The following is a 26,739-nucleotide window of genomic DNA, read 5'->3' on the forward strand; positions in this document are numbered from 1 at the left end:
CATGCCTGGGAAGAATGTGATGCATGCATAAACAACTCCCCCCTTTAACCATAATTATAAGTAACATAAAATATAATTATGAATGCTTTTGATTTTTTTAAGATGTTATAAATATAAGATTTCACATAGACTAATCATGCTATGCTTTGATATTAGAAATCCTGCTTGCAAAACTAAAGTAACTTTCACACGTGTTTAAAAACAAAAGTTGGAAAATAAGTGAGAAATTTAATTAAAAATTCAAGAATCTTCTGTGTCCTTTCAAATTTTAAGGCTTATACAGCCAAGAAATTTTAAAAAATAAACTATTCATTGTTTCTAAAATTTAGACATTTCACTTTTTTATAAGAACAACAACAACCAAAAAAAGCAAAACAACCAGAAACAGACACTAGAAATGATGTAAACATTCTGTAGAGGTTTCCCACTGATATTCAAAAGTTGTAGATAAAACAAAATAACGAACTACATGGTTCAGCTCAACTTATAATCGAGTTTTTGTGGAACTCTTTCAACTTCAACTCGCAAAATGTCCTTGTGCAAATCATAAAAAGACAAACAAAGCATAGTTCTTTATGTTTGATTCTAAAACTCCAGTTAGCATTTTAGCTTCCAGTTATAATGTATTATTTAAAAACAAAACTTACTTGATCTGTCCCATAAGGCAGTATGTTCAGAGAAATGAAGGCTGTCATTTTCCAGAGCTGTTTTCTGATCATGTGCAGTACCTTTAGAGTGTCTATGAAACAATCGGCTAGCAAAACCTTCCAATTTCTGAAGAGCAGTTGTACCTGAATACTGGCTACCGGAGAGTTCTCTATACGCTGCCATTCATGTGTATTTACACTTTACTTAAAGTAGCTGAAAATTCTTCCAGAAGGAGCTCAACAAGTTCTTACACAGAAGCTAAGAGCTATGCATGTGTCAAACTTCCTGTTTGCAGGGTATTCAAACCACTACTGCTGTTCTGTTTCCTGTTAATATAAAACAGCACATTACTGAGCCTTTCTTAGCAAAACTCTTCATCTCAACCAGGGATGAGGATTTTAAAGATTTGAAATATAGATCTGAAAGGCTCTATGTTTAAGAGTGTTTTAATATCAATATACAGGTTAACTAGAGCACTAACTATAAAGCTTTATCTATACATAGTAGGCTAATTTTTAAAAAAAGGAAAAGTAGTTAAATATGTATTACTACTCTATGCAAACAAGTAAAGGTTCATATAAAAAAACCACTCTCAAAATAAAATGTTAAAATGGTCATATGTGTTTTCTAGGAATTCAGCTAATGTACAGATTTTAAGACTCCTTATAAACAGTTAACTTTTCATCAAAAACTGGTATGGGACAGATATTGCAAGAATTGTAAGACAAATTTATAACATATTTTAACTAAGAAAAAAATCTGAACTAGCACTTAAGAAACCTCATTGACTTAAGTCTAATACATACAGGAATGTGAAAAACGTAGTATGCTAGTTTTGCTTATCAAACTTATAATCTGCTTTCAAGTACCTATGAGCAGTACATTTTAAAACGTTTAAAAATTTAAAAACACACACACAAAATATAAGACTTAAAATTACATAAAATCAGCCATAGCAAGAAATTTCAATTGAAAGGAAAAAATTCCTTCTACTTGACTGAGACAGGTTAACTTTTAAACATAACACAGAGAACTACAGCTTACCTGACCCCTGATTTAAAAGTCTCACTTAGCGTGCCTTCAATTAAAAGTAAATAAAATTTGCCACTGTCCATTTGCAGGAAAAAAGTAACCTGTGACATATAATAATACTTTTTGAGTACTTGTCTTGTTACACTAATTAAAAAATGAGAAGTCTGAGTGGTTTTCTCTTTAGAAGCTCTACATGAGGGAGGGAGGGAGGGACGGAGGGAGGAAGAAAAGAAAGGAAGGAGAGAGGGAGAGGGAGAGGGAAAGAGAGAGAGAGAGGGAGAGAAGAGGGAGAAAGAACCTTTTAAAATAATCTATCTAAAAAATATCTAAGTCCAAGCTTCCTTCCAGCTACTTGACAAATAGAATAGGAATAATGAAAAATAGAAAACATAGGAACAAAAATGTAATCAAAGACAACACATAACACACACACACACACACACACACACACACACACACACACACACACACGAAACACTGACTAAAGAACTTTGCCAAATAACAGCTTATTTATGTACTTTGTTTTTGTGTAATAAAATTAATATCAATCTAAACAAACAAATAACAGTATCTCGAAGACTAAACTTAAATTTGTAGCTTTATGAATGTGCATATAGTAGATCATTTGTTTTAACATCTGACAGTGCTTTAACACAAAACAGACAACGAACAAGTGCCTGCACTCTTCAATAAACATCTGCAGAGCCAGACTGACTGTATGGACAGAAGTAGATAAAGTTCCTGAATTCTTTGACTTGCTCTCTTGAGAGAAATTTATTCACTTCAAGGCTCACCACAAATGTCACCTCCTCACTGAAGTTTCCCACATACTTCCTAGAAAAATAAACTGCTTTCTTCTGTTTCCTTGATCTTAAAAAATTGCTGTTTATAAATATATGCCTCAAATTGTGAATTATTTGAATTCATAAATGCAATGTATGTATTACATACTCAATAAATAGATGTTGAAGTATCCATTCATTTTTAACCAATTAAAAGTCTAAGTAAAATGATCAAACACTTGAATATATTTTAATTTTATTTGATAGTTCACAGTTGTAAATTATCCAACAAGCACCAAGTTGTTCATATATAAAAACAACAGCCACAGAAGTAATGTCTTTTAACTCCTTTTTCTCTATATTCAATCAGTTACTAAATTTTATTCATTTTTTGAGTTTTGTTTTTATTAGTGCAAATGTGGATTTCTGAAATAACTTGTTTTCTCTGTGTCTAGTTATTTCTTCCAATCACTTATCTCTGACATATTAACTTCCTCAAAATATTACACTCACAGTATTCCCTTGTCAATGCACAAACATCCTACCATTTCAGCCTCACCATATTCACTTTTAACACAACATGTCCAGCCAGACTTATAATCATTGTTGCTTGAGTTTAGTACAGATATTTCAGATTCCTTATTAGGACACTAAGAATAATTTATTTAAAAAAATGCATAAACCTTAAAACAAAATTACTACAGGGAAAAGAAAGTAAGCCTCACTGGATAAGTATCTAGCAAATGCTGTATTTGAAATCTGTACTTTTTAAAAAAAATTTAATTAAAGTGTTTCCATTTGTTGCAAAGTCCTTACAGAAAGTAGAATCTTTAGTCCTAAGAGCAATGTTCCTATATATGGTAATGTGACCAGGAAGCTGTTGCTATGGAGGTACTCAGGCCTTTGATTTTTATTAAAAGAACTCTACTGACATCTACTGCTAGAAAGAAACAACTGCAGCTTTAACTAAAATTGAATTCCTTCATAATTCAAATTAATTTAAAGAGGTATATTGCTTGTTATTCTTCCTGATGGTTTTTTTCAGAACTTCAATTTGTACTAAGATGTCTAGTCATGTACCCAAAAATTGCTGTAATGCTATATCTTATACTTTATTAATAGTCTAATTAAATAATGTATGATAAACTAAAGTGTAATCAACTTTAGGTTATAAAGTTCTTATTCATTCTGCATTAATTTTATAAATTATAACAATTTTCATAGTGAATCGCTTTTGCTTGCCATAAGATATCACAAAATACTGGTTTCTTATAGTTAATAAAATAACTCTTTGAATTTCCTATGTCCCTTTGATATAAAATTGTGTGTGTGTGTGTGTGTGTGTGCGCGCGCGCGCACGCGCGCGCACTCGAGCACTTAAATGCCCTGTGCTCATTTTCTATGCTTCCTGCCTTAGTTCTAGAATCAGCCAAGGAGCCCTCGCTCTGCTAATTGGAGAAGGGTATTAGAAACCAAGACCTGGGAACCAGGTGTGCTTGCAGCTACTGGGGTGTTGTTGCAAGTAGGCTCTTTCAGCTGACAAAGAAATATATGTACATACAATGTGTATATATACTGATATCTATGAAGTATTTCTATATGTAACCATCTTTGTCTACAATAAGGTAAATAAGTTCTTGGTGTTTTCAACTTTAATTCATTATTGCATGATTCACTTTAGCTTTGTCCTCTTGCTTATCTGAAAACTCCCACTCCAGTGAGCAACCTGGCTTTCACCATCCATTTACTTACTTGTTTAATTTCAGTACACAAACGTGGCAATATCAGAATTGTTAACCTGGTACAGTTTTAACACCTTCATCCTCATGGGAAACACCTTTGTCAACCAGACTACACTACTATGTACAGTTTTTTGTGTGTGTGTCTAGTCTTACAGACTTCCACATATTTCCAAATGTACTTAGGTCAGCACCTTTAGCCTCATTTTGGGTGATGGTGATACATTTGTAATACAGTTAAGATTGTTTTTTTATCACATTCGGATTTCATTCTGGGATCCCCCGACCTTCTAAACAATGTTTTTAAAATTCTGCATACATTAAGGTTTACTCTGTGTAATGTAAGTGCTATGGGTTTGGACAAATGCATGTCATGTATCCCCAATTATATATCATAGACTAGAGCATAGATTACCACCTTAGTAATCTCCTGTGTTTCCCTGATCTTTGGCACCTGCCAACATTTTTACCAGTGCTAGAATTCGTCCTTTTCCAAAATGGCATACAACCGAAACCATACATTACACACACTTTCAGACTCGTGTATCACTTAGCAATATGCATTTAAAACTCATGCATGCCTTTTTGTGGCTTTATTGCTCATTTCTTTTTATTGCTGAATAACATTGCATTGCATTGCCTGGAATACCAGTTTGTTTGTCCTTCACCTACTGAAGGACATCTTGGTTGCCTCCAGTTTGAGGCAATTATGAATGAACAAAGCTGCTATAACTTTCATGTGCAGGTTTTGTGTGAACACAGTTTTTAAATCAGTGGAGTAAATTTCTGGGCGTGTGGATTGCTGGATTGTATGCTCAGACTATGTTTAGTTTTGCAAGAAATTGCCTAAAGCAGCCACTTCCAAAGTGGCTGTTTTCATTACCACCAGTAATGAAGAGTTTCTGTGCTCCGCATCCTTGTCATCAATCGCAGTTAGTTGTGTGTGTCTTAATTTTAGCCATTCTAAAAGATACGTAGTGTTTCTCATCGTTGCTTTAATTTGCAGTTCCTTAATGACAAATATGTTGAGCAACTTTTCATATGCTTATTTGTCACCAGTATCTTCAGTGAGATATCTGCTCAGGCATTTTGCCCACTTTTTAATGGAATTGTTTGTTACCTTATAATTTTTGTTTGGTTAGAATTCACCAGTGAATCCATGTGTTCCTGATGCTTTGTTTTTTTTTAAAAATTGTTTAATTATAATTTTAATTTTAATATAGACTTATTCAGATGACCTATTTCTACTTGTGTGAGTTTTGGTAGTTTAAAAGTCTTTCAAGAAATTGATCCATTTAATCTAAATTATCAAATCTGTGGGCATGGTGTTTCATAGTATTCCTTTCTTACTTTTTAATCCCCATAGAGGCTATAGTGATACTCTAGCTTTCATTTCTGATATTGGTAATGTGTCTTCTATCTTTTTGCCCTTTGATTAGTCTGGCTAAATAACAATTTTATTTATCTTTTTGTAGAACAAAATTTTGTTTTTTAAATTTTTTTTCAATTTCATCTCTATTTTTTCTTTTCTTTTGCTTGCATTGGGTTTAAATTGCTCTTCTTCTCTACTTTCCTAAGGTGGAACCTTACATTATAGATTTCAGATATTTCTTCTTTCTAGTTATGTATTTATAAATTGCCCTCTATGCACTGCCTTTCTAAATCCCCCAAATTGTGATAAATTATATTTTCATTATCACTTAGAAATATTTCAAAATTTATCTTAACACTTCTTTGACCAATGTGTTATTTAGAAGTGTGTTTTTAAATTAATTTCCACACACTGGGGGATTTTCCAGCTTAGTTTCTATTATCAATTTCTAGTTTAATTCCATTAATTCCATTGTGGCTTGTGAATACACTTTGCATAAGTATTATTTTTAAAAGACTTGTTAAGGTGTGGTTCATGGCCCAGAATGTGATTTATCTTGCTGAATGTTCCATGAAGGTGAAGAAGAATGTATATTCTGCTGTTGTTGAATGGTATATTCTATAAATATTAATTAAATCAAGTTGATTGATAGTGTTTTCCAGGGCACCTACATACTGATTTTCTGCCTGCCTGATCTATTAATTATTGAAAGAGGGGTGTTGAAGTTTCCAACTATAGTAATGGGTTTGTCTATTCCTCCTTTCAATGCCATCAGCTTTTGCCTCATGTGTTTTGACACTCTGTTAAGTGCATATGCTTAGGATTGTTAAATTTTCTTAAATAATTGATTACCAATTCATTATGTACTGTTCCTTTGTAGCCATCACCATTTGCATGGTCCTGAAATCTGTTTTGTCTGAAATTAACACAGCTGCTCCAGACTCTGTCCTTTGATTAGTGACAGCATGGTTCATGTTTCATGATTCCTTTTCTTTTTACCTGGTTCTTTAAAGGGATTGTAAATATAGCTTAGTTGTTTTTTAAATCCTCTTTGACAATCTTTGTCTCTTAGTTAGTGTATTTATGCTGTTTACATTTAAAGTGACTATGACATAGATTAGCATCTATTACATTTTAATTGTTTTCTACTCGTTGCATTTATTTTATTTTTTCCCATTTTTCCTGTCTGAATTGTTCTGATTGTAATTGACATTTTATAGGATTCTATTTAATATCCTCCCTGAACAATCAATTATACATTTTTCTGGAAATTTTTTAGTGGTTGTCATAGTGTTTGCAATATGCATTTTTAACTGATCTAAACCCACCTTTAAATGGCACTATACTGCTTCACTTGTAGTGCTGGTACCTTATAACAGAGTATTCCCAAATCCTTTCTTATAACCCTTATGACACTGTTGTCATTCATCTCACTTATCCACATTCTATAAACCTCTAGTCTACGTTGTTATTATTATAACTTCAAAGAGTTACTTTTAGATCAATGATGAATAAGAAAAGTATTTCATTCTTCATTTTCTTATTTAATGCTTTTTCTTTCTTTATGTACATTCAAGTTGTTAACTTATATTGTTTCCTTCTCCTTGAAAAAATTCTTTTATCATTTCTTGCAGGACAGGTCTGCTAGCAATAAATACCTTTAGTTTTTGTATGTCTGAGAAAGCATGTCTTCCACTACTGAAAAATAATTTCACTGGATATAGAATTATCGGTTAGCATTTTTTTTCCTTTCAACATTTAAATATTTTATTCCACTCTCTTTTTTCCCTCACCCCCTCTGGGTACTTTCAAGATTTTCTTAGTTTCTGGTTTTCTTCAGTTTCAATATGATGTGCCCAGATTATTTTTACATTTATTTTGCTTGGTACTAAATTTTCTGGGCCTGTGTTTGGTGTCTGTCATTAACTTTGTAATATTCTCTGCAATTATTCAAATATTTCTTCTGCTCCTTTTCCTCCTCCTTCTGGTATCCCAGTTATGCACATGTTACAGTTTTGGAAGTTGTCCCATAGCTCTTGGATTTTGGGGTTTTTATCCAATATTTTTTTTCCTCTTTGCATTTTACTTCAGGCAGTTCTTATAGATCTATCTTTAATCTCACCGATTCTTTCCTCTGCTGTATCCATTCTATTGATGAGCCTATCAAAAGTATTTATTTCTATTTCAGTGTTTTTTACTTCTAGCATTTCCTGTTGATTCTTTCTTGGAGTTTTTTCTTTGCTTACATTACTCATGTATTCTTGAATATTGCCCACTTTTTCCATTAGAATCTTTAACGTATTGATTACTCATTATAAATTCCCTACCTGATAAGTTAAACATCTGTAATATCTGAGTCTGGTTCTGATGCTTGCTTTATGTCTTCAGACTTTTCTTGCATTTAAACATGCTATCTAATTGTTTTGTTTAAAGTTCACCATGTAGCACTGGGCAATAGGAAAAGATATAAATAGACGTTTACTGTGTAACTTGTTAATTTGGCCAGGAGGTAGGCCGTGTATAATGTTTGCTATAGGTATCAGAAGCTTCAAGTTCCTCTGGTGTCCTCGTTTGGTTCCCTTTACGGACTCTTCTCAGTACTCTCGCTCAGTGAGAGCCTACGCCTTGCAGCTCTTTCAGCTGTAACTCCTTGTTATTATACTGGAGCCCTGCTACATAGCTGCATTTTTCCACAGTTTTTTTTCTTTTTTGTGTGTTGATATGAGAGTAAGGTGTGCAACAGGAAAAATATTCTATAATTTTAAGATTAAATCTCAATTTTTCAATTGGCCTATTCGTCTGAGCTGTACCTTCACAGTTTTTTCTCCAGTGGTATAGCTTTTTTCCTACCTTACCTTGAGGTAGGATGGCTAGAGGGGGCTGCAGTAAAAGGGATGACCTCCCCAAACTGAGACAGGGCTCTGGTAAAAAAATTTCCCCGAAAGAGCAAGCCTTTGTCAGAAAATGCTCTAGGTATCTATATATATAAAACCCTAGTATGCAAATAGACCGAACAGCAGAACAACCGAACAACCGAACAACCAGTCACTATGATGTGCGCTGACCACCAGGAGGTGCACGCGGGACATGGTGGGCGGCGGCGGTGGCGGGATGGTGGAGCAGGTTGAGCGGGGGCATCAGACCAAGGTGGGGCGCTGGTCACTGTCATTGGGGCGAGCCTCTGGTGGATACTGAAAATTCTTTGCTTCCGCGCACCGCGGTCCTACCCAGTGTTCGCACCTGCTGCTGGTGCCAGCCCTGCTTGCACCCGCTGCTGGCGCCAGAGCCACTGCTCGCACCTACTACTGGCACCCAGAGCCGGCCCTGATTGCCCCTGAGGGCTTCTCCACTTCCCCCTGCCTCCTGAGGGGCGATCGGGGCAGCAGCCACCGCTCACACCTGCTGACAGTGCCAGCCCCAATCGCTCTGCACCGTCAGCGGGTGCAAGTGGGGCCGGTGCTGTCAGCACGTGGGAGTGGCAGCGGCGGGAACAGGGCTGCCAGCAGACAGGGGACCAAAGGCCATGGCAGGAGGGGCGTGGAGGATGGGCCAAGACCCGCCCCTGTGCCCACCACAGCCTCGCGGCCCACAGTTCCTTTCACAGTGCACTAATTTGTGCACTGGGCCCTAGTATTTCATATAATTACTCTTCCCTCCTCCTGTGACAGTGACAAGTGGACCTTTCTGGGGATCTTCTTCTTATGTATGCAGTTCCTAGATTTTTAAATACTGATACAATTGAGTACACCTCCTGCAGAATTTCACAGAACAGCATTTTTGTTTTCAGTTTTTATTCTTCCTTCCAACAAGTAAAGGCTTTAGAATACAAGTCCTATGTCTTATAGGTATTTTTAAGGGACAGGAGAAAATTATCATGCTTACTAATGATATGCTTAAACCACTGATGCACCTGTTTTTCAGATTTTGATAGATCACTATTTTCTAACTGTTAAACTTAGCTGCCGCCGCCGCCCACCATGTCCCGCGGGCACCTCCTGGTGGTCAGCGCACATCATAGTGACCGGTTGTTCGGTTGTTCGGTTGTTCGGTTGTTCTGCTGTTCGGTCTATTTGCATACTAGGGTTTTATGTATATAGATACCTAGAGCATTTTCTGACAAAGGCTTGCTCTTTCGGGGAAATTTTTTACCAGAGCCCTGTCTCAGTTTGGGGAGGTCATCCCTTTTACTGCAGCCCCCTCTAGACATCCTACCTCAAGGTAAGGTAGGAAAAAAGCTATACCACTGGAGAAAAAACTGTGAAGGTATAGCTCAGACGAATAGGCCAATTGAAAAATTGAGATTTAATCTTAAAATTATAGAATATTTTTCCTGTTGCACACCTTACTCTCTAAACTTATTCTATTCTTTGATTTTCCTCCCTTACACATCTTCACCCCATGTGCAAACATACACGTTCTAAATTGCATTTCAGGTAACATGCACAGTGAAATTTATTCAATTTGTCTAATTCACTCAAATAGGACACATTGGCCATGTCTTGAATCAGATTCTACTAGTGAATATTTTATTCTGTGGAAGAATGGCATATATTTCCCAAAAGGAATTAGTGTTATTATCTTTTCAGAAAAGTGTGGTTGCTATTGGTGTAATGCACTCATTTAGAAGCTTGAGTTAAGAAGTTGACATAGTCCAATGGGCCAGGGCTTTTTTTACACAATCAATGAAGAAATAGAGAATATACAACCACCCACAAATGTGTACTGAACATCTAACAATGTCCAAGCATTGTATTATAGAGAACATAAAGTAATTATGTAAATGTAACTACCCAAGGAATTTAAAAGTCACGGTAAAGCCAGTAATATTTACCATATGTAATAACTCAAGATTTATATGATAAAATTAAATACATAACTGTAGAATAGAGACAAATTCCTCTATGGAGTTAAACTTTTATGGCTTGAGATAACAATTGCTTAACAAAATAACCCTTCTGATACACTAACTCACAAGTTTGTGAATACATGGAGGAATTTCAGCCACTTGATCTAAATGGAAGACACCACAGCAAATATAAAATTAAAACTTTGACCATTTTAGAATTCTAACATCCCTGACTATTGGTACTTCTTTCTTAAGGGTTTTAAAGAGCTAAAGAAATTTAAAATACCATAAAGGGGAGTTCAGTGTACACTAGGTATTGAGGGAAATAAAATGGAATATATAAAATTCAAGTACGACAGGTAGAATTTTGAGAATAGGTAGAAATTTGAAGGATAGAATTCAGATAAGCCAGAAAAAGTAAAAAGGGCAATTTAATAAGATAAAACAACATGAATGAAGGCTTAGAGGTACAAATAAATATGACATGCCTTAGTCTCCCCGTTCACTCTCCTTTTCAGGAAATGTGAAGGAAACAGAAGATATGACAGAAAGTAACCTGCAGGGAGAGAACTATTTTATATAGGATGATCTAAAAATATCTGAGAAATGTGACTTTCGAGTCATTAAGACCTGAAATATAAAGAAAAGGAAAAAGTCAGGAATGATGGAAGAAGTTACCAGGCAGAAGAAATAATGACTTAAAGACCTTGAGAGATGAATTAGGCAGAAACAACATGACTACTGGGCAGAGAATGAGTTGGGAAATGTTCTGTGGAGTTTGAAGGCAGCAGCAGAAGCAAGGAAAACAGTTGAAGACTACTGGCAACAGTCCAGGTAAGAAATAGTGGCCTCTTGAACTGGGAGGGAGAGAGAACTGGACAAATTTCATATATACGTTGGAGAAACAAAGAGATTTTCTGATAGACTGAACCTAGAAATAAATAAACGGAAGTTATAAAAAAATAATACTTATACTTTTTGCTTCAGCATCTGGGTAAATAGTGATGCCAATTACTAAGAAGAGGAAGAGTCAAGAAGGAAAAAGTTGGAAGTAAGTTATTATAAAGAAAGATTTTGTTGGACATATTTATTAGACATCAAATTGGAGATTTCAATTTGGATGTGAGTCTGGAACACATCATTGCATACTAAATTCTATCTTCATCACATGCATATCTGTTATCAACTGTTTTACATTTCTGGTTGTCCAGGAAAAGAAAGAATGGCTTAAATTTACTTTAAATAGTAAATAAATCCTCCTCTTAATGCTGACCAAGAGTCTGATATGAATACCAAGGTCACAGTCATTTTGTAATTCCTCTTCTCTCCAAACTTCCAATGTCTTAGTTCCCACTCTCATGATATTTGTCATATTACTAAAACACATCGTTTTTCTAAAACACAATCCTTTGCCATCCCAAAGAAAAACAAACTCAAGTGAATTCCCATGGCCTACAAAGCCCAAACTTTTAGCACAGTAATCAAGGACCTTGCCAACCTTAAACAGGCCTCCATCTAGCTCCATTTCATCAACTTGTATCACAAACAATCTACACTAATAAAAGAGAAAGATGCAAATTGACCAGACCTCCATGACACCCACCAGCCAATCAGGAGTGAGTATGCACATTAACCCAATAAACATGGCGGGTTAATTTGCATACGTGGGTGCCGAGCGGCCTGGGTTCCAGGGACATCCTCGGGAGCCAGACCACTCTGAGCCTGTAGGCCTGCATGTAAGCCCTGAGCGGCCGGGGTCCCAGAATGCCCCGGGCCAGGAGTGGCCTATGGGCACTGATGCCAAGCGGCCCAGGTCCCGGGACAAGTGGCTGGGGGTGCCAAGTGGGCTGGGTCCCGGGACAAGCAGCCGCTTGCACGTGCATCTGCGCTAAGTGGCCCAGGTCCACGCCCCCCCGCCCGGCGGAAACAGTGAATGCATGGCTGCCGGGATTAGAGGCATGCCCCCGGCAGCTGCCGCACGTGTGTTCACCGGGTCCACGCCCCTAGCCCAGTGGACACGAGACAGGATCCTCTGCGCATGGGCTGCAAAAAAAACACCTTTTCTTTTCTTTTTTTAAAAAAATATATTTTATTGATTTTTTTTTTTACAGAGAAGAGGGGAGAGGGATAGACTGTCAGAAACATCGATGGGAGAGAAACATCGATCAACTGCCTCCTGTACACTCCCCACTGGGGATGTGCCCCCAACCAAGGTACATGCCCTTAACAGGAATCAAACCTGGGACTCTTCAGTCTGCAGGCCAACGCTCTATCCACTGAGCCAAACCAGTTCCAGCGTAAACACCTTTTCTGACCGCTCATTGGATAAGCTCCCTGTTTGCTGCCACTTGCAGTGTTCTTGGTAACTTGGGTAATAAAAATCCAAGAAGGTGATCTAGGGTTTTTCCACCTCACTCCTGGAGGAAAAAATGAAGGTCCGCTGCTGGAGGGGCTAAGAAATGTCATATCCTGCCCTAGCCAGTTTGGCTCAGTGGATAGAGCCTTGGCCTGCCAACCGCAGGGTCCGGGTTAGATTCTGGTCAAGGGCATGTACCTAGGTTACAAGCTCCTCCCTGGCCGAGGCCCAGGTCAGGGCTCATGCAGAAGGCAACCAATCAAAGTGTCCCTCTCACACTGATGTTTCTCTCTGTCTCTCCCTCTCTCTCTCTTCCACACTCTCTAAAACTCAATGGAAACATATCCTCAGGTGAGGATAAAAAAAAAAAATAAGGAAGAAATGTCATATCCTATGAAAGACACATCTTGAAAATGCCTAAGAAAGTTCTCATTTTTTCATGGTGAAGGGACTGGAGTCCATGTTGATGAAAACACCTTGGTGGCTGTGGTGGCTGGCAGTGGCTGCAGCAGCAGGGTGATGGAGGTGACGCCTTCATCTGATCAGCTCGGTCGCCTCCCGCAGAGGGAGGCCAGACTGCAGCTTAGGCCCGCTCCCTAAGCTGTCCGTAGGACATCCCCTGAGGGCTCCCAGTCTGTGAGAGGGGGCAGGCTGGGCTGAGGGACCCCCCCCCCCCAGTGCACGAATTTCGTGCACCGGGCCCCTAGTAATAATAATAACTTAACTTCCATATCTTGAGTACAACATTCCCTTTCTTAACTCTACGCCTTTGCACATACAATCTCCGGCTTTGGTTCAAAACTCTATTTGAAAGGTAAACAAGGGATCTGTGATAGGCAGAATGACCCCTCCCCGCCCTCATTGGTTCCATCTATTCCCCAACATATTACAATACATGGCCAAGGGGACTTTGCAGATGTAATTAGGTTACCAATTAATAACCTTAAAATAGAGTCTTGTGGATTATCTAGGTGAGCCCACTCTAATCACATTACATCTTAAAAATAGAAAACTTTCTCCAGCTGGAGCAGAAGAGCGCCAGGACAAGAAACTGTCAGATTCCAAGCATGAAAAGGCTTCAGCACACTCCTGCTGCTCGGGGATACTCGTCCATGTGCAAGGACAGAGAAGGGCCTCTAGGGCTCAGGCAGCCCCCGGATGACAGTCCGCAAGGACAGAGACCTCAGTCCTATAACAAAGAACTCTATTCTGTCATAATATGAATGAGGGTGGAAGTAGATTCTTCCCCAGAAATGGCAGATAAGACCCTCCCAGAATTCTGACCTACAGAACTGTGAGCTAATAAAGGGGGTGTTGTTTCAAACCACGAAATGTATGGTCATTTGTTACAGCAGTAAAAGAAAACTAACTAATACAGGTCTTAAACATAAGAAGAAGACAGTAGTGGGAAAAGTGGGATTCTATTTTCAGAGTACTGAAACATATAAAATATGAAAATATGGAACTTCTAATCATGGATGATGCAGGCACTCTCTCCCTATAGACCTTACAACCCTTTATGTTGATAGAACCTTCCTGATGAAACACTACTGATGCACAACCCAAGATCATGGCCAGGCAGCCCAATAGCTCACTCTCCATGGAGGTGTCTAAGTACCTGACACAGAAGGGGAGAAGGTGAAACGTATTCCTCCGACCCCATCACCAGTGCACAAAAGGAGCCACTCGTTGCACTCGCAGGAGTCCCCATCAGCACAGAGAAGGCCACGCTCCAGGCCTCAGGAATCTGACTGCAGCGAGGGAGGCAGGGTTCCCCAGAACAGGGAGGTGAACACAGGGGACTGGAGGCTCAGGCGGCAGCGTTGCAAAAGCCCACCCAGAAAAATACAGTGTGCCTTTTTTCAGATGAATTTTTGGAGAGTTCTTTCAAGGTCTGTGAAATATGCCGTTGGTATTTTAATGGGGAGTGCATTGAATCTATAGATTGCTTTGGGTAGTATGGACATTTTAATGATGTTGATTCTACCAATCCATGAACATGGTATGTTCTTCCATCTGTTTACGTCTTCCTCTATCTCTTTTTTCAGTGTCCTGTAGTTTTCCGTGTATAGGTCTTTTACCTCCTTAGTTAAGTTTATTCCTAGGTATCTTAATTTTTTTTGGCGCGATGGTAAATGGGATTGCCTTTTTAGTCTCTCTGTCTGTAAGTTCACTATTGGTGTATAGAAAGGCCATAGATTTCTTGGCGTTAATTTTGTATCCTGCTACATTGCCGAATTCCTTTATTAAGTCTATTAGTTTTTTGACGGAGTCTTTTGGGTTTTTTATGTACAATATCATGTCGTCTGCAAATAAAGACAGCTTTACTTGTTCTTTTCCAATCTGGATGCCTTTTATTTCTTCTTCTTGTCTAATTGCAATGGCTAATACTTCCAGTACTATGTCAAACAGGAGTGGTGAGAGTGGGCATCCCTGTCTTGTTCCTGTTCTTAGGGGAAATGTTTTTAGTTTTTGTCCATTGAGTATGATGTTTGCTGTGGGTTTATCATATATAGCTTGTATTATGTTGAGGTATGAGCCTTTTATTCCCATCTTGTTGAGAGTTTTTATCAAGAAAGGGTGTTGGATTTTGTCAAATGCTTTTTCTGCATCAATTGATATGACTATGTGATTTTTCAGAATCACCATGCGGGAAGACTGCTCTTCCTCCCTAAACACAAATGCCTGAAAACTCATTCTTCGAGTGAGGTATGACAAAGCACTCCGGATATGAAAGGCAGTACCACAGTAGTACTAATATGAAATGTGAGAATGTGCAGGTAAACCAGGCTCAAAAATGAAGCACAGACGTCCCATTTTTATGTGTGAAAAATAACATAAATGACATCGGTGCTGCCATCTCAGAGGAAGTGCCATGCATGTCTTACTCCTCAAACCTGGGGAATGTTTGAAATGGACAAAACAATCATTGGACTGGGCCAAAGCAACAGTATATTTATTTCAAACTACTGTTTGCAAAGCTAACAGGAAAGCACATTTGGACTGTGGGACTGAAAAAAGACATTCTTTAGAATTAGCACCACCTTGTATAGCTATAGAAATTTCTTCCTTATTACACTAATAGAAATTCCTTCCTTTTATTAATGGAATTATTCCCATTCCCTTTCTTATGAAATATATGAACACCCACATTATTGAACTGACCACACTGTATAATCCTACCTAATAAAGAGGGAATATGCTAATTGACCATCATGCCCTCAGAAAGATGACAGCGCCCACAGCCAATAAAAAGGAAATATGCTAATTGACTGCCATGCCCTCACAAGACAGCGGCGCCCACAGCCACAAGATGGTGGCGCTCAGTCCCCTCAGCCCCGCCTCATCCAGCCTCAGTCTCCCAGTCCCCTCAGCCCCGCCTCACCCAGCCTCAGTCCCCCAGTCCCCTCAGCCTCGCCTCATCCAGCCTCAGTCCCCCAGCCCCTAAGCCCCATCTCATCCAGCCTCAGTCTCCTAGTCCCCTCAGCCCCGCCTCATCCAGCCTCAGTCCCGCAGTCCCCTCAGCCCTGCAGGGGAGGGCAGTTGGGGACAATCAGGCCAGCAGGGGAGCAGTTAGGTGTCAATCAGGCCGCCAGGGGAGCAGATAGGGGGCTATCAGGCTGGCAGTCAGAGTGGTTAGGGGCAATCAGGCAGGCAGGCACACAGGTGAGTGGTTAGGAGCCAGAAGTCCCGGATTGTGAGAGGGATGTCCAACTGCCAGTTTAGGCCCGATCCCAGGGATCGGGCCTAAACTGGCAGTCGGACATCTCCCGAGGAGTCCCAGATTGGAGAGGGTGCAGGCTGGGCTGAGGGACACTCCCGCCCACCCCCCCCCCCCATGCACGAATTTCATGCACCAGGCCTCTGGTAATTACATAATTATACTTCTAATTCTTCTTGTGTGCTCCTACCATAATTGTCTACTTCTGGAATCCCACACAATGGTGATCACATAGTAAGCATTCAATATATGTTTTGAACTGATTTTTTTAAGAGACACCATAACTCTTTCATGAAGTTTTCTTAAGTGAAGGATGAGTCAGGGACAGAAGCACAGGGCCTTTGTTCAGCCCCAGTATATCACACACAGTTCTACTTTAGAAGGCTATGCACTTCTACTACCTTCAATTTCTCTTTTAATTTCATATTAGATATAAAACTATAAAAATACAAAATTTATTGTCTCAGATACTTTGGAAACTATATACTTATATAAAATATGTAATATATTCTAAATGTTAGAAGATTGATGAGAACACCAACTTATTATATGTCCAGCATTATTCTAAGCATTCTACATGAGGAAAATAAGGTATTTATTCCTCACAGCAACCTACCTTTAAGATGAGTACTATTATCTCATTTTCCTGAGGCACAGAGAGGTAAAGTATGTTGAAAAGGTCACAAAACTGCAATATTCTATATTCTGTTTTAATTCCTCTCCCTACCTCCCCCAAGAAGTATATCATACTTACTTTAAATGAATTACATTTTCTAGTTTTAAATCTCTACCCAAATGTTTTGGGGTTGTTTTGCTAATCCTCACGTGAGGATATTTTTTTCCATTGATTTTTTTAGAGAGTGGAAGGAAGGGAGGGAGGGTGAGAGGGGAAGGAACAGGAAAAGGAGGAGACAGAGAGATTGGCTACTTCCCAAACTCACCCTGACGGGCAGGCCAGGGATCAAATCTGCAACCAGGTATGTGCCCTTGACCTAGACCAGGAATCGAACCCATGACTCTTCATTGCACAGACTGACTCTCTAACCACTGAGCACATCAGCCAGGGTTCTAACAAAATGTTTTTTAATGAAAATACACGGAAGAGTCACAAATCCAAGGACATAAAGCACTAAGATTTCACTAACATGCATATGGTTTCTACTTTTAGAGTTCTAATGTTGACTACAATATTAGTTTCTCTATAAGAACTTAGCAGTAATTTAAATAACTTTCATTTACAGATCACTCTCCAAATAATTTTGTTACTGTGACTGGGATAGCTAAAACCCTTGATATAGTTTTAACATCAAATAATGTCAGAAGAAACTTTAATATTCTGGAAAAGCCAAAAGTAGTTGTAACTGCATACTACTAGAAGAAAAAGCCCCACACATCATCATGTGATACCCTATTCTATAAACTCGAACACATTTTCGAACTGAGAAGTAAATATGAGCCTAAGTCATCAGAACCACACTATAGCTTAAACTGACCACATCTGAAATCTCCCAGACCCCCAAATAAATGATCCGGTGCCAACCAGGCAGGGACAGGCAGATGACACTTAGTTCAGAGCAACATGAGCCGGAGTCAGCCAGAAGGTGGCAGAATGGGGCCATTTAGGCTTCACATACAAATTCAGAAAAATATGTTATTGTCATTACCTTGGGTTTTAGCAATTTTAGATCCTTACACAAGTAAGAATTTTATGTACTAGAGATAGGTTAGAGCAGTATTTCATGTATATAAGTGAAACTATAAAATTCCCACATAGACTGCCACAGTAGAAAATAATCCCCATTCTCTGTCTCTGAAAAACCTTCCCTACTTAACAGAACCATATGAAAGAACAAAGTCCTCCAAAGTTCCCCATATCATTCCAATATTCCATTTGAATTCACTAATAATTCAATGAGTTATTGTAAATGTTGTATCATGTAATATATTTCATTCCCTAAATTCAATCATAGTTACTATATTCTAATGGAAAAGTGAAATTTGTTTAAAATATATTTTTATTGATTTCAGAGAAGAAGAGAGAGGGAGAGAGAGACAGAAACATCAATGATGAGAGAAAATATTGATCAGCTGCCTCCTGCACACCCCCTATTGGAGATGGAATCTACAACCCGGGCATGTGCCCTGACTGGGAATTGAACCATGACCTCCTGGTTCATAGTCAATGCTCAACACTGAACCACACCACCCAGGTAAAAGTGAAATCTTTTGTAAAAACTCATATAACTTTAAAAACAAAAGTTGTTTTCACACTGGGTATTTTAAATGGGGTTTAGACACTGGTTTAATACATGGCAGATTACTCATATTATTCTTCATATTATATATTACATGTTTACAAGAATCTGTTTACTTTTTTATTCCTAGTACCTATCATTGGACCCAGAACACATAAGCCCCTCAAACACATTTGCTCAATTGAGTATAGGATTTCAAGGAGAAAACTGAGGGCTGAAAGCAATTAAGCAGATACCTGAAACACCAACCTGCATTAAAAAGGATTTTCTTTATTTTTCATCAGGTGACCAGCCCCTCCAAACTGAACACAAAACAATAGGAGCTAATTATCATCAAGGAGGGACTAGGCCATCTATAGAGACAAATGAAGGGATCATTAGCTGATTTACCTCAGAGGTAGAGATGGTAGCATCCTGGTGTGGAGCAAATTGTGAGGTAGGCAACACCATTTAGGGGAGCGGGTGTTTCACCTTCACCTCAAATCAAATGTAGAGCTTCTAGGAAAACAGTCAGAGATTTGACAGGTATCCTATCCTCTAGTGTCCACAGAACTACAAGCTGTTTGTGGGGATTCACCAAACGTACCAAATGTAGATAATAAATGGCACATGAAGCCACCAAGCCCAGTGGCAGTCAAGAACTGTATTGGGAGGGCGCCCCACTTGCAATGGCAGGAAAATACGTCCATGTCCCATGGACCCCAGGAAAAGGAGTGTGGGCAAGGGAGTCTAAAATGTCCAGCCAGAGACACATTCTCTCATAAAGAGAACCAAAACCCAAGTTCACAGCAGATTTACCGTGAAGCTAAAATTTCAGCACCCTCAGGTGTGGGGGCAGGGGACGGTCCCTCGCTCCCTAGGACAGACTCTAACATTGTGTGCACAAGGATATATGTTTTTGTAAGATTTGCAAAAGTAAGATATTTTAACTACAATTAGTTACAACATCTGTCTCTCTTCGTTCCAACTTCCCCTCCTTCATACTTCCCATTATTTCAGGTGTTAATGGATTGGCTGCAGGTATTTTAAGAGACTCTGCTAAGGGGAAATTGAGATGGGAATATGCCATTTTAGCTACAATTGGGAAGCTGTTTCAGATTTCCCACTAAAAAAGAAATTACAGACTCATGATTTGAACATATTGTGAGGAGAACCTAATTTTTCATCTCAACTTTGTGTTAAAAAAAACGAAGGTAAAATTTAGATAAAACCATAATGGAATATAAAACAGAATGAAAAAGAGCCATGAAATCAATAAATGTTAATCTTATTTAGAAAAGTGAATAACAGCAAAAATTTTCTAGATCACACAAAAGCACTAAGTTAAAAGGAAAGAATTGTAAATAAAAATAATGAAGGCACATTGTTTCATAATTAAGTTAATGAAGAGAATATGCATGTTAGAAAAATGTTTTTAAATCTCTTGCTGATTTGACACAAAATACTAACATTGACAGAGATACATAAAACTTGTAATAGCTACTACAATGAAGACACTGAAGACAAAATGATTACTGAATACTGTTAATTCAAAATTATTTAAGAATAATTATTGCCTAGAAAACCTGAAATGTCCTCAAACCTTAAAGCTCACATATGAAATTTATCAACCACCAGTATATGGTGGTGTTTCTTCAACCACAGAAAACACAGATGTGAGAACCAGAAGATAGAACATTGTTATTTAAGACCATGAATTGTAAGAACGATCATTTTTTTATGTACCACTTACAAAGAAAAAAGTACAGCAATTAAACTAAAAGATAATGCTTTATTAGTTACAATTTTATTTTTAAGATAATTATTTTACACCTGTTTAGTCATAACTTTCTATTTTATATCACTTGTGCACACATAAAATTAAAAAATATATATATAAACAAAAAAAATTGGTTAAGAAATTCCTAAAACTCCCTCACATTCAGAGTCTGACTTCTGACTCTTAGGAATTATTTTTGAGTCACAATTAGTGTATTTTTACACAATTATTGTCCTTTCTGATATCAAGAATTTATTGATGCCCTATTTCTTAGTTTTCTACTATCGTCTCCTAGATTTTCTCCCAAGAGGCGGATACCCATTTTAACGTTTATGCATGCGGAGACAATGACAAGTATGTCACAAGCACTGCCAGACTGACAGTAACTACAAGATGCCACCAAGTTTAGGAAGCATCCTAATTTCAGAGGCATTAAAATGTGAAAAAAAAGTATGAATTACCCATTTGAAAAATGTTTGCTTCCTTTCCCTGTGTCTTTGGATTCTGATGATTTAGAATTCTTAGTACCCTTGCAAGGGATACTTCTACTAAGGACACATAACAATGAATGCCTTGAAATGGAAGCTAAGAGTACCACCTAGGTATTCTGGTCTCTTCAATGCACTGGAATAATAGGCCAGAAGGCGGTGTTATTTTAACTTGAGTAATTAATTCCAGTTATCAGTGAGACATAGGTTCTTGTTATAAAATGAAGCAGGAAGAACAAGGCTGAAACCTAGGAGACCTTGTGGGGTATCTTCTTGTAATTTCCATATTGAGTGTTTTGTTTTATTTGTTTTTTTTTAATCTTTATTGTTGAGAGTATTACAGACATCCCCATTTTGCTCCCCATTGCCCCCCTCCACCTGGCTCCCACCCCACCCCAGGCCTTCACCCCCCTACTATCTGTGTCCATAGGTAAGATCTTTGGTTAATCTCTTCCCACACCCTGCCCAGTCCCCACTTCCCTCTGAGATTCATCAGTCTGTTTCATGCTTCCATGCCTCTGATTCTATTTTATTCACCAGTTTATTTTGTTCATTAGATTTGTCTATTTAGACTTTTAGATTCAATTGTTGATAGGTATATATTTGTTGTCATTTTATTGTTCACATTTTTTATCTCCCCACCCCCGTCCTCTTCTTCCTCCTTCTTCTTCAAGAATACCCTTCAACATTTCATGTAATACTGGTTTGGTGGTGATGAACTCCTTTAGCTTTTCCTTGTTTGTGAAGCTCTTTATCTGACCTTCAATTATAAATGAGAGCTTTGCTGGGTAGAGTATTCTTGGTTGTAGGTCCTTGCTATTCATCATTTTAAATATTTCTTGCTAATCCCTTTTGGCCTGCAAAGTTTCTGTTGAGAAATCAGCTGACAGTCATATGGGTGCAGTTATCTGGTGACTAACTGCTTTTTTCTTGCTGCTTTTAATGTTCTCTCTTTGTCTTTAGCCCTTGGCATTTTAATTATGATGTGTCTTGGTGTAGGCCTCTTTGGGTTCCTCTTGTTTGGGACTCTCTGCGCTTCCTGGACATGTAAGTCTATTTCTTTCACCAGGTAGGGGACATTTTCTGTCATTATTTCTTCAAATAGTTTCTCAATATCTTACTCTCTCTCATCTCCTTCTGGCACCCCCATAATGCGAATGTTGGTACACTTGAAGTTGTCCCAGAGGCTCCTTACACTATTTTCATGTTTTTAGATTCTTTTCTCTTCTTGCTCTTCTGATTAGGTGTTTTTTGCTTCCTCATATTCCACATCATTGATTTGATTCTTGGACTCCTCTACTCTACTGTTGAACCCCTGTAAGTTATTCTTTATTTCAGTTAGTGTATGCATAATTTCTGATTAGTTCTTTTTCACGTCTTTCACTTTCTCACTAAGATCCTTGAAAGTCTTATGAAGATTCTTGGGCAACCTTATAACCATGGTTTTGAACTCTATACCCAAAAGTTTGCTTGCTTCCATTTCTTTCATTTGTGACATGTTTCTTGGTCTCCCCATTTTGGCCGCTTTCTTGTGTTTGTTTCTATGTACTAGGTAGAGCTGCTACGTCTCCTGAAATCGGTAGAGTGGTCTTGTGTAGTAGGTGTCCTATAGGGTCCAGTGGCTCAGCCTCCTGTTACCTGAGCTGGGCACTCTAAGTGTATCCCTGGGTGGGCTGTGTACACAGTCTTAGAGTTGAGCCTTGATTGCTGTTGGCATTACTGGGAGGAATTGACCTCCAGGCCAAGTGGCTGTGAGGACCAACTGCGGCTACAGTGGGAGAGCTGCTGTGCAGGAAGCACCCGTATGGAGTAGGGCTTGCTTCAGTGGGGCTTTGGTGCTCACTGAGTCTGCCCCTTGAGTGTGTTACTGATGGATGTGTAGGTAATCTGCTATGGTCTGAAGCTGTCCACCAGGTGCACTGGCTCTAGGGGCTCCATGGAGGTACAAAGTCAGCCACTACCTGGAGCCACCCTGTAGGAACTATTTATATCGAGTTTGAAAGTGCCCAGGCCAGGCCCAGCTGTGAAGCAAGGCAGGTTTGTGCTAGTGTAGGGTCTACAGCCTTTAATTGATAGATTTGGGGCTCCCTGACCCAGCTGCAGCTTGTTTGAGAGATGTTAGCAAAGTCTGAAACCTGAGCAATGATAGGCCATTCATATGCAAAAGGGACTGCAAACAGGTTAAGTGGGGCTGCAAATTGGATAGGAAAGGGTCTCAGAGGATCACCAGGGAGGAGCAAACAGATACGGCTGGTAATCAGCCCTGTGACTGGGGAGGTCCAGCCCAGGAGCAATGACCCCTGTGAGCACCCCCCAGTTCCTGCCCTGATGCCAGACAATCTAGTTTCTCCTCACTTATGTGTGGGTTGCCCAGAGCCTCACCCGGGAGCTGGAGCTCAGAGGAAGTGGGACCTTGTAAGTTCAGTTCATTTGCTGGCCCTTTAAAAGGAAAACCTGGGTCTCTAGCAGCCTCCTGTCACTGAGCCCCAATCCCTGCTGGTTTTTACAGCCTGTAGTTACAGGGACTTCTTTACCCAGCTCTGGGAGCCTGGGCTGGGGGTCTGATGTGGAGCTGGGATCCCTTGCTCCTAATTCCGCAATTCCACACCTCCACCCCTCCTACCAGTCTCAGTGTGCTTTCTTCTTTACTTCTCTGGTTGTAGGACTTCCATTCAGCCAGCTTTCAGGCAGTTCTGAATGATGGCTGTTCTGTATTTTAGTTGTAATTTTGATGTGGTTGTGGAAGGCAGTGAGTTCAAGCATTTACCTACACTGCCCTCCATACTGAATGTTAAAAAGTAGATAGGTTACTTCAGCAACCCAATATAAGACACACTACCAAGATCTCAATAATTTAAGAATAATGGTCTGAACTATGATCCTGAACTAGAATCTGTTCTAGATTATATGCTGGCAGAGGGAACAACAGATTGCCACTACATGTTTACAAGTCTCTGAATTTGTGAAACTTCAGTAGAAGGGTTTATGAAGGTGAAGAACAGCCAAAGGAGTGGACCATGTTAGATGTTGCAAATTGGCTCACTTGATATCCTTTCTATTCTATAAGAGAGGCTTGAAAGCTATAATATGTATTTCCTAAACTCTCTATTCCTAAAGTTTAAGATGCAAATAAAGTTCTTCCCATTAGATGCACTTCCACAATATTTGGAAGGTAGAAATGGAGCCTTTTATTGGATAATTTTTATGGCAAGCATGGTCACGGAAATAAGGTCCCCCAGAAGCAGTATTTCAGTGACTTTTGGCTCTAGCTTCTGACCATGAAAGAATCATATCAATAATATAAGACAGAAAAACAAAGAAAGACACAGAAAGAGAGAGAGAGAGATGAATCTAATAACATCATTTGAGGTCCTGGATAACTCAATGCCTAAAGTCAGTTCATCACCCAAATGTTCAAGTTACTTTAGAAAACTCTCTTTGTGTTTCAATCAGGTTGAATTGGGTTTCTGCCTCTTGCAACTGAAAGAAACATTTAATACATATACTCAAAACAGCTATAATTGTTTGGATTATCCCACTTTTTGCAAAAGTCAGCTATCTTCTAAAATGTAAACTCATTGTAAGAGCTAAGTAATGAGAAGTGAATTCCCACACTCTTCTACTGAATAAGTGAATAATGTAGTTTGAAAGACATTGTCAAATTTCATAAGCAAGATTATTGTTGAATGAGAAGTAGAAGAGGATGGCATGTGTGTCTCATGTGGCTATAAGATGTTCAAAGTATTATAATCTGGAAAGTTCACTTACAACATTATGGCCCCTGCCAATAAAATATATACGGTATTTTCCAGCGTATAAGACGACTGGGCGTATAAGATTTTCCTGGGTTAAAAAGTCGTCTTATATGCCGGAAAATATGGTAGTCCAATATATCTAATCCATTATATCTAATCCCATCAATATAGTCCAATATACCGTATTTTCCAGAGTATAAGACGACTTTTTAACCCAGGAAAATCTTATACGCCCAGTCGTCTTATACGCCGGAAAATACGGTAAGCCTAAGACTTTTTCCAGGCAGAGCCCCAGGTTTTCCTGCCTCAGTCACTGATGCTCCTTTCCAAAGGCCAGTGAACTCGAGGGCCAGTTGTTCTGCTCTTGCGCTGTCTTCAGGTCTGCTTTTGTTCACAGGGTTATCGCTGACATTTTGGGGACTTTTTTTCAGTTTTACATTATATATATATATATATATATATATATATATATATATATATATATAGATAGATATATAGATATATCTATATATATAGATAGATAGATATAGATAGATATATAGATATATCTATCTATCTATCTAGATAGATAGATAGATATAGATGTATCTATATATCTATATACATTAGGTAACCAAAGAGAAGGATAGCTCTTCTATATTTGTTTCTTACATTTTGTGTTTTCTCATCCTTATTCCCACCACCCAGAAATACCAGTATTGATATTTTGAAATATTTGCTTCAAGTTCATTTTTCTGTTCATATTTTTTAAAGTTACGTGATGTGGGATATAGAATCTATTTAGAAATTAAAACATTACATACACTACTAAAGGCCCTCCTGATTCCCACCCGCATCCTGATTCCTCTGCCCTGTTCCCTGGAAGCAAGCACTATTCTAAATTTGCTTGTAGCATTCCAATCTCATTTTACATAATTCCACAGAAAACACTTATACTATTTTTTAAAAAATATACCTGAATGGTATCATGCATTATATATTTATCCTTTTTCAAGTTACTTTTACGAATGCACCATATTTTACTTAGCTGGTTCTCTATTAATGGGCCTTAAGGCTGTTTCCGTTATTACAAAGAATGTGATAATGAACATCTGTATTTCTCCCTCTTCCCACCTGCATACCTACCCCTTGAGTCTGTGTGTGTGTGTGTGTGTGTGTGTGTGTGTGTGTGTGTGTGCAGTTGGGGGCGACCAGGCCAGCAGGGGAGGACAGTTGGGGGCAACCAGGCCTGCAGGAGAGGGCAGTTGGGGGTGACCAGGCCCACAGGGGAGGGCAGTTAGGGGCAACCAGGCCAGCTGGGGAGGGCAGTTGGGGGCGACCGGGCCAGCAGGGGAGAGCCATTAGGGGTGACCAGGCTGGCAGGGGAGGGCAGTTGGGGGTTACCAGGCTGGCAGGGGAGCAGTTAGGCATCTATCAGGCTGGCAGGGGAGTGGTTAAGGGGTGATCAGACTGGCAGGCAGGTGAGCAGTTGGGAGCCAGCAGTCCCAGATTGTGAGAGGGATCCCAGATTGGAGAGGGTGCAGGCTGGGCTGAGGGACACCCCCTGCCCCAGTGCATGAATTTTGTGCCCTGGGCCTCTAATATCTTAATAAGCATTAGTTAGCAGTACAGAAAGAATAATTATATTTTAGTTTAGTTTTATGCTCAAACACAGTCTAGCCTCAGCATAGATTTTCTGGTTCAGTCATTTCTGTACCTTTTATTTTGAGGCTTGTGTTTATTTTTAAAGGTAATATGGCTTATTAATATGTACATTGCGGGGATGAGAGTGGAATTGAAGAGTGATCAATAAATAAATGAAGGTTAAAGGGGAAATAGAAGGTTCTGTTCCTGGCTTGGGAAAATGAGCACCCTCTCCCCCCTCCTCCACCCCTACCCTCACCCCCACGCACATACTCTGGGATTTTAAAAAAAAAAAATGTCTGTGATGGTCATTTTTAATGTCAACTTGGCTAGGGTATAGTCTCCAGTTATTCAATCAAACAT

The 26,739-nt window shown here is 39.0% G+C and overlaps 1 protein-coding gene across 2 annotated transcripts in view; it reads right to left on the reverse strand.

Annotated features, from left to right (window-relative positions):
- PRKACB (protein kinase cAMP-activated catalytic subunit beta) overlaps positions 1-26,739 on the reverse strand; it is a 110,389-nt gene that overhangs the window by 69,458 nt on the left and 14,192 nt on the right. Inside the window, exon 1 of one of the 2 annotated variants that reach the window (XM_079777917.1) lies at positions 648-990. The exons of the other annotated variant lie outside the window; for it this stretch is intronic. Within the exon in view, the coding sequence (XP_079634043.1) occupies positions 648-831 (184 nt within the window). The 5' untranslated portion in view covers positions 832-990. Of the gene's footprint in view, positions 1-647; positions 991-26,739 lie in introns of those variants that run through there. 2 annotated transcript variants of the gene reach the window in all.

The sequence above is a fragment of the Cnephaeus nilssonii genome (assembly GCF_951640355.1).
Source record: "Cnephaeus nilssonii genome assembly, chromosome: 7".
Lineage (NCBI taxonomy): Eukaryota > Metazoa > Chordata > Mammalia > Chiroptera > Vespertilionidae > Cnephaeus > Cnephaeus nilssonii.